This window comes from Trichechus manatus, unplaced genomic scaffold (genome assembly GCF_000243295.1).
Source record: "Trichechus manatus latirostris isolate Lorelei unplaced genomic scaffold, TriManLat1.0 scaffold00022, whole genome shotgun sequence".
Taxonomy (NCBI): domain Eukaryota; kingdom Metazoa; phylum Chordata; class Mammalia; order Sirenia; family Trichechidae; genus Trichechus; species Trichechus manatus.
The window spans coordinates 7863429-7877456 of record NW_004443958.1 but is presented as its reverse complement, the minus strand read 5'-3'; the positions used below and the strand labels follow the sequence as shown (position 1 = coordinate 7877456).

Here is a 14028-nt window from a genome sequence, read left to right as displayed (position 1 = left end):
CTTGCTCCTGAAGTGGTGAGACCAGAGAAGTATCTTAGATGGCTGCTCACAGGCTTTTAAGAGCCCAGACACTACTCCCCAAGGTAGAATGTAGAACATTGTCTTTATAAACTATGTTACGCCAATTGAGCTAGATGTTCCCTGAGACTGCAATAATTGTTTTTCAAGATTTTGGAGCTGAAATGTATCTCGGAAGTAAAAAAAAAAAAAACAAAAAAAAAAAAACATAATTTCAAATATGTAATGAAAATAGTAGAAATAAAATTTGAATCTTATAAAGAGTATTGGAAAATTCCGGCTAACAAACTCCAAGCCTCATACTGATCACACATTTCTGACTAGATTGTTCAGTGCACACGTGTGTGTGTTGTTGGTTTTTTCTACCTTCTTTGGATGTCTCAGTAATGATCTAAGATGAAAATTATGGGATACCAAGTGTGTTGATCTTTTGGTTTTCATCAAAACTCCCAATGGGCTATAGAACCAAAGTGTCCATGTAGATGTTCTTGAGCCTTACGCCAAATGAAGGAAGACTTTGCAGGCTTTTGAGATAAGAATTAAAATAAGTCAGGGAGCCTGCCCATATTTGACCCTTAATAAGGTACAGTAAAGGAGCCCTGGTGGCACAACGGTTAAGTGCTTGGCTGCTAACTGAAAGGCTGGTGATTCGAACTCACCTAGTGGCTCCATGGGAGAAAGACCTGGTGATCTGCTTCTGTAAAGATTCCAAACCCAAACCAAAACCATTGTCATCGAGTTGATTCTGACTCCTAGTGACCCTACTGGCAGAGTAGAACTGCCCCATAGGGTTTCCAAAGCAGTAATCTTTATGAAAGCAGACTGGCACACCTTTCTCCCATGGAATGGCTGGTAGGTTTGAACCAGATAAAGAAAGGCTAATAAAATGGGCAAAAATTCATTCAGATATTGAAAGTAAAGAATAGAATAGAAAAGGAATTATGATGAGGGGGAAGCAAACTATATGGGAACATTTCAAATGTGTGCTGGTACATCATATAGAAGAAGAGATAGGACAAGGAAATTGTGATGTCCCCTTAGCTCTCTTATTATCTCAGTTATAAGCATCGCTAAGAGGGTTTATGTATGAATACTGCTCAAAATTTACTGAAGTGTTGTTGGAATGATTCTAAGCAGTACCCTTAATAAAAAGAATAACTCAATTATAAATTTTTTTCTGATCTTTATTTTTACTATAGATTCTTTTTCTTCACTTCTCTACCTCTCCCTCCCCATAGTTTCTTATGGTCCAGCATATACGGTTGATATTTTGGCCAAAGTCAATAGAAAAAGATGGTTTATAGATCAGAGGTAAGGCACTGCATTGGAAACCTGACGTTATTTCCTAAACTGAACTGGTGCGGTTTGTATGTATTTTTACATCCCAGAATCAACCATGCAAAAACGTTTCACATCTCATGGTCTAGTGAATCTGTTTGCTTTAGTTGAACTGATCTGATGCCATAAAAGCTAGGGTTAGGCGACTCTGCTTTAGAAAGGACAAAGGACCGAGGAGTAAACAGGCTGTTTCGATAAATGGCTTGGGTGAACCTATAAATATCACTTAACATCTGTTCTCTCCCTGCTTTTATTTTTTTTTCTGCTTGATTTTAAAGATAGTAATATTAATCTTTAGGTTTATTTAGGAAGAATTAATATTTTTACAATACTGATATATTTACCTCCAAGATGGTATGTTTTTCTATTTAAATAGATCTTTTAAAATGTTCTTTTGTTGAGTTTTAATGTGTTCTTGAGAGGATGTTTAATGTGTTCTTCACATATCTTATTAAATTTATACTAAGATATTTTACCTTTTGGGTACTATTGTGAATGATACTTCTGTATCATTTTTTACTGCTATTGCTTGTATATCACAAATTTATAAAACTTTCATCTCACTGAATTTCTATTTTCAAAATTTCTAGTTCCTTCTTGGCATTTCTAGATATATAATTATATCATATAAAAATAATAAGAGAGGAGTTATTTTTGACAAGTCGAGACTGTAGAGTTTGTGTCTGAGTAACCCTAGCTATAGGTGTAGATGTTACCCTTAGAAGAGAACTTAAGTCTTCTGTTCCGTTCCCATAGGCTCAGCCTGTTCTAATGACATGTGAGTTCCATCTCCCTTACAAAAAGCTATGGATCTTTAAAGAGGCAAATGAGCTCTTGTTTCTAAATGTGTAGCCCAAAGTACTATTCTCTGTTGATATTATTAGCATCCACAGAGGCACTAACCATGCACAGATTTGTAGTAATAATAATTGTTAATAGTAATAAAACCAATAGCCAACATTGGTTATACTTCTAGATATCTGACACCTTGCTGAGTGTTTTTCACGGGTTGTTTCATTTAATCCTCATGACAGCTTAGAGATACTTTTATTAATCCTCCACTTGACAGATGAGGAAGCTGTGGCTCACGGACGTTAAGTAACCTACCCAGGGTACATAGCTAGTGGATGATTGGATGGAGCCAGACCTCTAATCCAGTGTCAGCCTGCATCACCACACTGCACTGCTTCCTAGCGCATCCCCTCTGTGGTGACAAGACTCACCCCCCTCCCAATCACAATATTTGTGCCTCTTGTTCCTTGCAGTGTTATCAGACTCCCCCTGGATCAGCACCTCTGGATCTTGCAAGGGCAGATGCTATGAACTTCAAGAGCTTGAACCCCCTGATTGTCGATGTGACAACCTGTGTAAGAGCTACAGCAGTTGCTGCCATGACTTTGATGAGCATTGTTTGAAGACAGGTAGGAAACTTTTTTGTTCTCTCCAGCCTTGAATAAATGACATAAAGACTCCCTGCTGTTGTACACCTTGGTGTTGCCACCCTGCTTTGGCCTATATAAACTTCGGGTTTTAGTCTTGTTTCTTGAACGATTATCCATCTTACAATGAGCCACTCCATGTGATTAATTGTTGTTCCCACACCAGGTCCACTCAAAGAAGTTTCTTTTTGGCTAGTCATTCTTGGCTTCTCTTTGTCTTCTCAAGTAGACCTCCACCCAGCCTCATCACTCTCTATCAATGCCATCCTGTTGTTTCCTGCACGGCACTTAGCATACTGTGAAATTAATTTGTTTATTGGTTTCCCTGCTTACCGTCTGTCTTTTCCAATTGGAATGTAAGCTCCCTGAGGAGAGGAAACTTGTTTGTGTTGTTCTTTGATACACCCCCTGTACCTAGAACATGGAAGACACTACATAAATATCTACTGAATGAATGAGTTAACTATGATGTTGCTCAATACAGCAATCTTGAATTTAAAGAACCATATTATAGTTTCATGGTACTTTTCAATGACAATTTAATAAATGTTAATTGAGCACCTAGCATGTGCTAGGCACAGTCTGAGGCACTGGAGATAAAGTGGTGAAAAGAGAGGTGTGATTTCTCATGTCATGGAGCATACAGTCTAGCAGATGAAAAAATCCAACAACCAGTACAGTGCTTTCCTTGAAATGAAAACACTACTTTTCTGAATAGATCTTTTTTTTTTTTTATTATTGTTGTACTTTAAGTGAAAGTTTATAATTCAAGTTAGACTCTCATACAAAAATTTATACATACATTGTTATGTGACCCTAATTGCTCTTCCTATACTGTGACACCACACTCTTCCTTTCCACCCCTGATTTCCCGTGTCCATTCAACTAGCTCCTGACCCTCTCTGCCTTCTCATCTCACCTCCGGACAGGAGCTGCCCATTTAGTCTCATGTATCTACTTAAGCTAAGAAGCACGCTCTTCACGAGTATCATTTTATGTCCCATAGTCCAGTCTAATCTTTGTCTGAAGAGTTGGCCTTGGGAATGGTTTTAGTTCTGGGTTGACAGAGATTCCGGGGTCCATGCTTCCTAGGGATCCTCCAGTCTCAGTCAAACCATTAAATATGGTCTTTTTTACTAGAATTTGAGTTCTGAATAGATCTTCTTGACGGGGTTGAGTTGTGAGCTCTCAATCAGATATGCTGAGACAGAAACCTGTAACCCACGTACCAGCCTCCGACCTGTCCTTGTAGGTAGGGCCACACTTTGGTCAGTGGTTGGCATTTGAGTATTTTAATACCTCATTAGATACTTCAGATCTGTTTAGGACTTTAACCTTCATGTATCATATAGCAGGTAGAGGGCATTTAGTTGCCCCATCGTTTGTATTTAAATCAAAGCTGAAAATAAAAGAGCCGAGCTATAGAGACTATCCCTACCATGATAGGTAGCCCTATCATAAACCTTAGATACCATACGTTTTATTGGGTCCTTCAGAACAATTTGGGAATGGTAAGGATACTTTCTTGCCTTTCAGAATTCATTTTACTAAAGGAGTTGAATTGCACTTTGATTTTGTAATCTGCAGTTGAAAAATTAGAAATTTGTTCTATTTGTTAAGTCCTCCAAATATTATCTAGGCCTCAGGCCAGCTCAAATTTCACAAGGATATTAAATGATGTGGGATTCTAGCTCTTTTCATTGGCAACTCTTGCAAGAAATTGTGGCCTCTTTCATTGGGTTTGTGTGCGGCAGTGAAAGTGTTTTATTGTGATGGTTTCAGCTCGTGGCTGGGAGTGTACTAAGGACAGGTGTGGAGAAGGAAGAAGTGAAGAGAATGCCTGTCATTGCTCAGAAGACTGCATGGCCATGGGAGACTGCTGTACTAATTACCATGTGGTTTGCAAAGGTATGTGTTTCCTCAGAATGGCCTGAGCTTTGAAAGAATAAAAGCTGGAGGTGCTCCAAGAGATCCTGAGTATTATGGATATAACACCTTGAATATGGATTGGGAGAAGGGACTGGGTTGTGCTTTTTAATTTCTAGTGCTTCTTTCTTAGGTTTGCCACTCTGAATTTCATGATCTGAAATTAAAAAAAACAAAAAACAAACACCCAAATTTTATAATTTGATAGAACCGAAATAATGGAGAGAGGTCTAAAGACCTCCTGTCTTGGTCTTAAGTTGGGTTCCCTAGATGCAGAGCCTGAGGCAGGGATTCAGTACATGCAGTTTATTGAGGGAGTGCTCTGCAGGGAAGCCATGTAAGGAAGCAAGGAAAGCAAGATATGGAAGTTGAGTGTGTGGGGTGAGGCTGGAGCAAGGACCTGGTTTTAAGTAAAGTCCCAACTTGGAGTGCTCTACTGTGGGTTCTGAAAAGTTGTTATCCTGAAGCAAGGGAGAATAGCTTTTGTATCCAGGGGATGTTAGCTGAGGCCTTGACTGCAGCCTAGGGGTGGGGGAACATGCTGGTAAAAAGGATCAGGGCACCAGCAGCTCCTATTATACCACAAAGCCATACATGCGGTGTTTTGACCTTGTATGGTTGATTATAGAACATGATGCCTTTATTCTCATAGTTAATAATACTCAATGGTCTGCAGAAAATATAAAAGATGCTGTTCCAGTCTTTATAGAAGTTAACAGAAAAACCCAAGAATCTTTATATAAAGTTTATAAGTCATTTTTTAGTTTCTGAATTAAGTCTTTCTCCCTTTCTGTGGCACCACAAAGTGACGTGGAACATGTCAGCAGAGTCTTTGTAAAAGATTTCAGGGAAAAAGCAAAACAGCTGTGAAATATGTACATTGATGAGTTGTGGCAAGAGGGTATTAATCCTGAATTTGGAAATTTCCCCCTACCCAAACCATTATTGTAACTGTTTATAGACCTTAAAGTTGACTGAGAATTTACTTCCTTTCTCTTCTTATTTCCCAGTGTAGTAGATGTACCAATAAGCCATAAAGCTTATTAGAAGAAAAAATAAACTAAATGAGGAAAAGAAGTATCATCAGTCATTGAATCATTATGAATTGGCTTTTTTCTGGTTTCAAATTCTGGTTCCAGTACTTTTGTGAGGCCAATACGTGTGCCTTGGGTTAGTACACGTGTGGTAAAGCCTCCTCCTTTTAAGGAGCATAGTAATTGCTTACACAGTCAGTAGTTAGATTCTTACCTACCATGGCAGATTTCCAGCACTCTTTACATAGGAGCAATTTATCGAACGTTTGGGATGCAAATGGTTTTTATTGGCCTTAGGACAATTTAAGAATTTTTTTTTGGGGGGGGATAATTTTTATTTTTTCTGCAAAGGAAGCCTCATTTTAAAATTTCAGCCCTTTCTGTTTTCTATCTGAAAAGGAATAACTTATGAAAGACTTCATTTCATACTCTCAGATATTGGTGGAGGATAAAAGTGAAAGATAGCATTGGTTTTTATTCCAAAATTCAAGGACTGTACACAAAGAGTCATTTGCCAATGATCTCTCTGTTGCAATCTTCCACCTCCCATCCCTGTATATTCTAAGACTCTTTTTTCCCATCTACAGGGAAGTTGTACCGTGCTTTCTATGGCTTCGAGATGTTCAGTGGCAGGAAAGAATGTTCCAACTAATGACCAAACAGTTTATTTCTGGAAGGATACAAACATGAAATTTTGTTCACTGACGCCACTGGTGTTTTTTATCTGCAAACCATTTAGACTGTGAAGGCTCACATAAACACCGCTGGGGGTTATTAAATCGTAGCTTTCCCACCATGTATGGGTGTACTTTAGGAAGCCAAAACAGACACTAGGTTCTATTTCAGAATTTCTTTTTAGATAGTGTCCCATAAGCAACACAGGTCCCAGAATGTGCTCTTCAAGGCTCTAAGTGGTGGTTATAATTAGACTCACCAATAAATTTGCCCATTTTTCTGTGTAGGAGAGTCACATTGGGTAGACGATGATTGTGAGGAAATAAAGACCCCAGAATGCCCTGCAGGGTAAGTATATTTTATGAGTATTATGAAGCTTTTTATATTAGTTGATAAACTTAAAATGTCACAGGAAATAGATGGGTAACTGGTTAGAAACACTGTAAAACTGGCATGCTTTTATACAGACTTGTACTTGTGAGTGAGTCATTGCTTAAAAGTTGAAAGTATATCTTGAAGTAGTGATCGTTTTTTATTTTCTCCTGTCTATACGGAGTCTCCGGGTGGTAAAAATGTTTAACATACTCGACTGCTAACTGAAAGGTTGGAGATTTGAGTCCACCCAGAGACCCCTCGGAAGAAAGGCCTGGCAATCTGCTTCCAAAAAATCAACCACTGAAAACCATATGGAGCACAGTTCTACTCTGACTCACATGGGCCACCCTGAATCAGAATCAACTTCACAGCACCTGGTGGTTTCACCTCTGCACGTATTGGAGTCTGTATATTCCTTATCCTCCACCTGTCATGGATTGAATTGTGTCCCCCAAAATTATGTGTCAACTTGGTTAGGCCATGATTCCCAGTATTGTGTGGTGGTTCTCCATTTTTTGACTTTCCTATGTGTTATAAATCATAATCTCTGCCTGTGGTTAAAGACGATTAGGGTGGGATGTAACAGTCTTGCTCAGGTCACATCTCTGATCCAATGTAAAGTGAGTTTGTAAATGGGTATAAAAGGGTGTGGTGCGGCCTGCACCACTTTTTATCTTACAAAAGATAAAAGTAAAGGGAAGCAAGCAGAGAGTTGGGTACCTCATACCACCAAGAAAGCAGAGCCAGGAGCAGAGTGCGTCCTTTGGACCTGGGGTTCCTGCGTGGAGAAGCTCCTAGTCCAGGGGAAGATTGACGGCAAGGACCTTCCTCCAGAGCCAACAGAGAAAGCCTTCCCCTGGAGCTGATGCCCTGAATTTGGGCTTTTAGCCTACTGGACTGTGAGAGAATAAATTTCTCTTTGTTAAAACCATCCATTTGTGGTATTTCTGTTATAGCAGCACTAGATGACTAGGACAGCACCTTAGCTGATGATTTTATAAAGCATATCTGTATATCACTGAAGAAGGAATAAGACGTTCTAGCGTTGTTGACTCTTTTTTCAGTGTTGTTTCCTGGAGTGATTTTTTTTTTTGCCTTTTTTTGGGGTTGTTGGTGTTGCCATATAACTTCTAAAACATATCATCTGACATGGTAACGCCTACCAGATGCTGCGGAAACTTGATAAAACACTGAAGTGCTGCTTTTTGAGGGGATAGCCAAACTTGAGTGATACCCCACAGCCAGAGTGTGACCAGCATAAGGCATTTATTACGCCTACCAGGAAACTGTTGAAAATTCATGGACGCTTAAAATGCCTGGCAAGAAATACATTTTCAACAAATAAGTTTTCATTAATGCATTTGCTTTTAAAAATCTTTTTGTTGTTATTTTGTTTTGTTTTAGGCAGCATAGTCTAGCCCATAAAATCCAAGTAGTTATTGTCTTTATTTCCTTCCCCTCACCCCCCCACTCCCCCCCGCTTCTTTTTTTTTAAACTCAGTGAACCACTTGAACTTCTTTGGGCTTGTATCTGAAGAATGAAATGGCAGTAATTTATGACTGTTTAAAAGTGTGTTCAGGCTTTTTTTTTTTTTTTTTTTTTTTTGAGGAAAATACAGTCTATGTGGTAGAAGCCCTTCTAAATGACAATACTAATGATAATGAACCCTTATGCAGTATTGTTCCAAGTGACTCATTTGATATGCCTTATTATATGACTTTGAATAAACTCAAACCTATACTTGCCGAATTATCTTCAAACTATTAGAAATATTTTTTCACATTTTTTGGTATTCTCAAGTCTGATTGAGCTCTTTAAAATGTGTTAAAGGGCATATTTCATTAGCCTCTGGCCTGGCTAGATGACAGTCTGTCTTATTGATAGACTTTTTAGTTCTCTTTGATAAATTTAATTATTTTGGAAATCATTTTATAAATAAATCTAAAGGAATTTTTTGTAAGTGCTTAGATCTAGTAATAAGAGTGCTACTGTTATTAATTCTATATTCATTCATTAATATATTTGAGCTCATACTAACGGTCCACAACATAGAAAGAGAAATAAGTTATAAACTGTGCTTTGAAACTGGTAGGGAAAAGAAACATGTTAATAGATCGTTATAGTATAAGGTAATATGAATCTTAAAAGACCTATGAATTAATACTTAAAGGAATTCAGAAGAGTAAGCAACTAACATCATAGAAGAGGAAATCTTGGGCTGGGTTTTAAGGGATGAATAGGAGTTTGCCAGGTGCTAATTAGGAGAATACCTATTCTAGGCAAAATATAACAGTTACTTACATTGTGAAAAACCTTATTTACAAGGTGAAAGGCAGCAGTGGAGGAAGTCTATAGAGCCAAGTCCCTTCCCTGGGCCATTTTGTGACTTTGGTCATTTAATCCCTAGACTTCAATATCCTCAAATGTTATGTGGCTAGAAGCTTGCGATTGTACAGATGTCCTCACTTGAAACTGCGTCTCGGAAATTATTGGCCCAATTATTGAGGATGACTAGGAGTAATGGAAACTCTGACAATAGTTTTTCTTTTTAAAAAATTTTTTCCCGTACAAAAATTTATACATACATTGTTATGTGACTCTAATTGCTCTCCCCATACTGTGACAGCACACTCTTCCTTTCCACCGCTGATTCCCCATGTCCATTCAATCAGCTCCTAACCCTCTCTGCCTTTCCATCTCACCTCCAGACAGAAGCTGCCTGTTTAGTCTCTTGTATCTACTTGAGCTAAGAGGCACACTCCTCACAAGTATCACTTTATGTCCCACAGTCCAGTCCAATCCCTGTCTGAAGAGTTGGCCTTGGAAATTGTTTTATTTCTGGGCTGATAGAGAATCCAGGGGCCATGCTTTGTGGGGTTCTTCCAGTCTCAGTCAGACCATTAAGTCTGGTCTTCTTACTAGAATTTGAGTTCTGCACCCCACCTTTCTCCTCCATCTGGAACTCTCTGTTGTGTTCCCTGTCAGGGCGGTCATTGGTGGTAGCCGGGCACCATCTAGTTCTTCTGGTCTCAGGCTGATGAAGTCTCTGGTTTATGTGGCCCTTTCTGTCTCTTGGGCTAATACTTTCCTTGTGTCTTTGGCGTTATTCACTCTTCTTTACTCCAGGTGGTTGAGACCAATTGATGCATCTTAATTTTTCTAAAGCTTAATGTTGTTACTGTTTAAGGTTTGCTGGTCCTCCATTAATCATCTTTTCTGTGGACGGTTTCCGTGCATCATACATGAAGAAAGGTAGCAAGGTCATGCCTAACATTGAAAAACTAAGTAAGTAATTTTCATATTCTGTGTTCTCACCTCTAATCCATGACCTATACATCTATGCTCTTTGATGGGCTTTGAGGTCTATGGATACATTGTTTTAAATGTATTTTTTTATTTGAAATACAAAAGTGAAGGTGACGCATGTCTTTGATAGTTTATAAAATAGATTCCTATACATTAAGTGGAAACCCTGGTGACATAGTGGTTAAGAGTTTGGCTGCTAACCGAAAGGTTGGCAGTTCGAATCCACCAGGTGCTCCTTGGAAACCCTATGGGGCAGTTCTACTCTGTACTATAGGGTCGCTATGAGTCAGAATCAACTCGATATGGGTTTGGTTTTTTTTTTTTTAATACATGAAGTGATTCTTTTGGTTCTTTTATTCTAATACCTGGAATTCAATTCTATTTCCAGGGTCTTGTGGCACACATTCTCCCTACATGAGACCCGTGTACCCAACAAAAACCTTCCCTAACTTATACACTTTGGCCACAGTAAGTAGTTTTTCAAATGATATGTATTCAAAGGGCTGTTTCATTCTACAATGGCTTACAGCAGAGAACTTTTAAAGCACGATCCTTAGCGTTCAGAGAAAATCTCTGTGTTTTCTATCTTATCTGCAAATGCTTTTTACAACTTTGTGGGTGACTATACTGCATTGCAACATTAAAACGTTGAAACCTTATTTCAGGTACAGTTCTATCTGAACAAGTACATTAATCTGCTTTCAAATACCAAACGGCCTATTGTTTATTTTGTGAGTTTGCAAATAAAAGTATTGACTTCAGGACTGCTATATTTTAATATTCATGTACTCCTAATTCCACCTCATTTTCTTCTTTAAAAATACTTTATTGTTTTATTATCCTGATTAAGTTAGTTGTTTTGGAGGAAAAATAGAATTTAGGAAGAAGGAAGAGTATCTTTAGAAATAGAAACTTCTTTGGAGGCAAATATGTAAACTCCAACTAAAGTTTATAGTAATAAAAATTATTGTCATCTTATTAAATTACAATAGTTAAAAAACCTAACTATTGAAATAATCATATTAAGTTTACTATTAGTGCTGTAGATATTATTTATGTTTGCTCAGACAGACACACAATAATTGTTATATATATCATATATAATTTTGGAAATTAAATAGTGGTATAAAACCTATGATTAGGACATTTTTTAATAGAACTAATACATGTGAATTACCATATTGTTATTTTAACAGTAAATTTGCTTTTACACAAAGGGGCTATATCCAGAATCACATGGAATTGTTGGCAATTCTATGTATGATCCTGTATTTGATGCCACTTTCCATCTTCGAGGGCGAGAGAAGTTTAATCACAGGTGGTGGGGAGGTCAACCGGTAAGTTTTATTTTTTTTGTATACGTATGTGTGAACATCGAAAACATTTTATCTCAAGATTTGTCTTTTATATTGTATACACTATAATATGTGTTTGTGTGTATGTGTATAATATATGCATATATATGTATATGTATATACATGTATAAGGAGCCCTGGTGGAGCAGTGGTTAAAGCACTCAGCTGCTAACCTAAAGGTTGGTGGTTCAAACCATTAGGCACTCCACAGGAGAAAGATATGGGTGGCAATCTGCTTCTGTAAAGATTACAGCCTTGGAAATCCAATGGAGCAGTTTTACTCTGTCCTATAGAGTTGCTGTGAATTGAAATTGACTCAACAGTAATGGGTTTTTTTTAAATTTAATATACATGTGTGTAGTATATGAGTAGTTGCATGTATTTATCTGTGTGTATGATATACGTATACATGCATGTATATATGCACATATAACACACAAGTGTACATGTTGCTACATGTATATATATGCATACGTGGGTATGTGAGATTATAACTATAAAAATGTGAGATGATTAAAAGTTTACACTAGGGTGATATTGGTGAAAATGGTGACCTAGTGGTAAGTTTCAGAAGCATATTAAAGAAGATAATAATCAGGCCTTATCAGATTTGGAGATATAATGAAAAAAGAGAAGTCAATGACTACACCGAGAGTGTGGCCAATATGTTGTAATTGAACAGAAACTTGTTGATAAAGGAAGCACACTGACATCAAGAGTGAAATCATAACTTTTTTATTTAATCAATTTTTTGAAAAAAATCATAGAAGTTAGATAGAATCAACAGAGTCCTGCCTTATTCTGGAAGTTAAATAGAATCAACAGAATCTCACCTTATTCTGAGCAGCAAAGTAATACTTTGGAAGAAATTACCCTGTTTGCTTCAGAGCAAATGATTGGACAGAGAATAAAAAGAGATGCAGCTGCTTTCTACATAATGTTTTTTCAGTGACTGTGTGTGTGGTGGGTACCTTGCTTTGATTAGACATGAACAAAGCAGCAACATAAAGCTGTGGGTATTAAGTGTGCAGAGCTGGTATGAAGTGCCCAAGACCCTGGCCAGAAGGATCAAGCAATCACCAGAGGAACATATTCCAGTGCACACAGTCAATCAGAACTATGTAGAAGAAAGATGGCGGATGGTTCCATTTTCTGCCAACTCTGATTAGTATAGTGGCTCCCTGGAGCACTGGCTGGGGAAGAGGGCTCTGATACCTCTGTGCTATCTGCCATGGCATGAGAGGTGGGGAGTGTGTACCTAGCCCAAGTACTTGGAGCCCTGGTGGTGCAGTGGTTAAGAGCTTGGCTGCTAACCAAAAGGTCAACAGTTGGAATCCACCAGCCACTCATTAGAAACCTTATGGGGCAGTTCTACTCTGTCCTATAGGGTCACTATGAGTTGGAATTGACTCGACAGCAATGGAGAATGAGGTATTGAAGCCCTGGTGGTACAATGGTTAAGTGCTCAGTTGCCCATGTACTTACAGTTCCTAAAAGATGTCATACCCAGAAATGCTTGCTGCAGCTCATGGGAAGAATAGGGAGTATAAAGTAAGAAAAAATTATCTATTTTCCTCTTAAGTTTCTTTTCTCTTTGCGAAAAGGTGATTTATGATAAAAATATTCACATTGCATAATAGATAAATTAGTGTGCAGGGATAAATACGGGCTTTTCATTTTTTTAAAAAATAAACATTGGAAGGCTTCTTGCATGTCTGTAGAAATGTTTCTTTATAATGGAGGTTCTGATGCTGCTGTCTTTATTCAGGCCTGACTCCCAGAAGTCGATGGTGACCTAGGCTGTGATCACAGTGAAATTTGTTTACAGAGTGGATTTCACAAACAAGGTTTATGATAGATGAACATTTTATGAGTAAATAAAAATGATTGAAATTAGAGCTCTGTCAAGCCATTGCTATTTGGCCCTTTATGTTAATTTTATCATGGGAGTAAATTTGCCTGAAGAACCACAGAGTATATAGAGAGATAGTAATTTTATCAAATTGGATCACCTTACCCCATGCGTTGACATTCTGTTTCCTCTGGGTTAGCATGACTCACAGGATGAGTCCACATATTAATTACGGTAACCTCCACAGAAAGGAGCACAGGAGTGCTGTCAACCTGGCCGATGAAGTGAGGTCTCTGTTTTAACTGTTTGCCTGTTCCTTGCTAACTCTCAAAGTTGACACATTTGACCAAATTTAGGACTCCCCTATTGCTTACCGAGATTTGCGGAGAAATGGATTTGTGTTTCAGTCTGTCATCTTGAACAAGGTGATCAACGTAAGAATTACAAGTCAGCATAGTAGCCATACTTTAAACAAACATTTTATTGAAATTTAGTATATAGGAAGAGCATATGGGTAGAGATGTACTAGAAGAAAAGATGGGCCTTAAAAACATTCCCGAGCGGAACATCTAGCTCAATTGGCATGACACTACTTATAAAGATAATGCTCTACATTCTACCTTGGTGAGGAGTGTCTGGGGTCTTAAAAGCCTGTGAGCGGCCGTCTAAGATACTCCACTAGTCTCATCCCTTCGGGAGCAAGGGAGAA

The 14028-nt window shown here is 38.1% G+C and overlaps 1 protein-coding gene across 1 annotated transcript in view; it reads left to right on the top strand.

Moving 5' to 3' along the window:
• Positions 1-14028, top strand: part of ENPP2 (ectonucleotide pyrophosphatase/phosphodiesterase 2) — an 89006-nt gene that overhangs the window by 11320 nt on the left and 63658 nt on the right. The window contains exons 3-8 of the mRNA XM_023728168.1: positions 2622-2777; positions 4578-4703; positions 6718-6778; positions 9994-10091; positions 10501-10580; positions 11330-11449. Of these exons, the coding sequence (XP_023583936.1) occupies positions 2622-2777; positions 4578-4703; positions 6718-6778; positions 9994-10091; positions 10501-10580; positions 11330-11449 (641 nt within the window). The remainder of the gene's footprint in view (positions 1-2621; positions 2778-4577; positions 4704-6717; positions 6779-9993; positions 10092-10500; positions 10581-11329; positions 11450-14028) is intronic.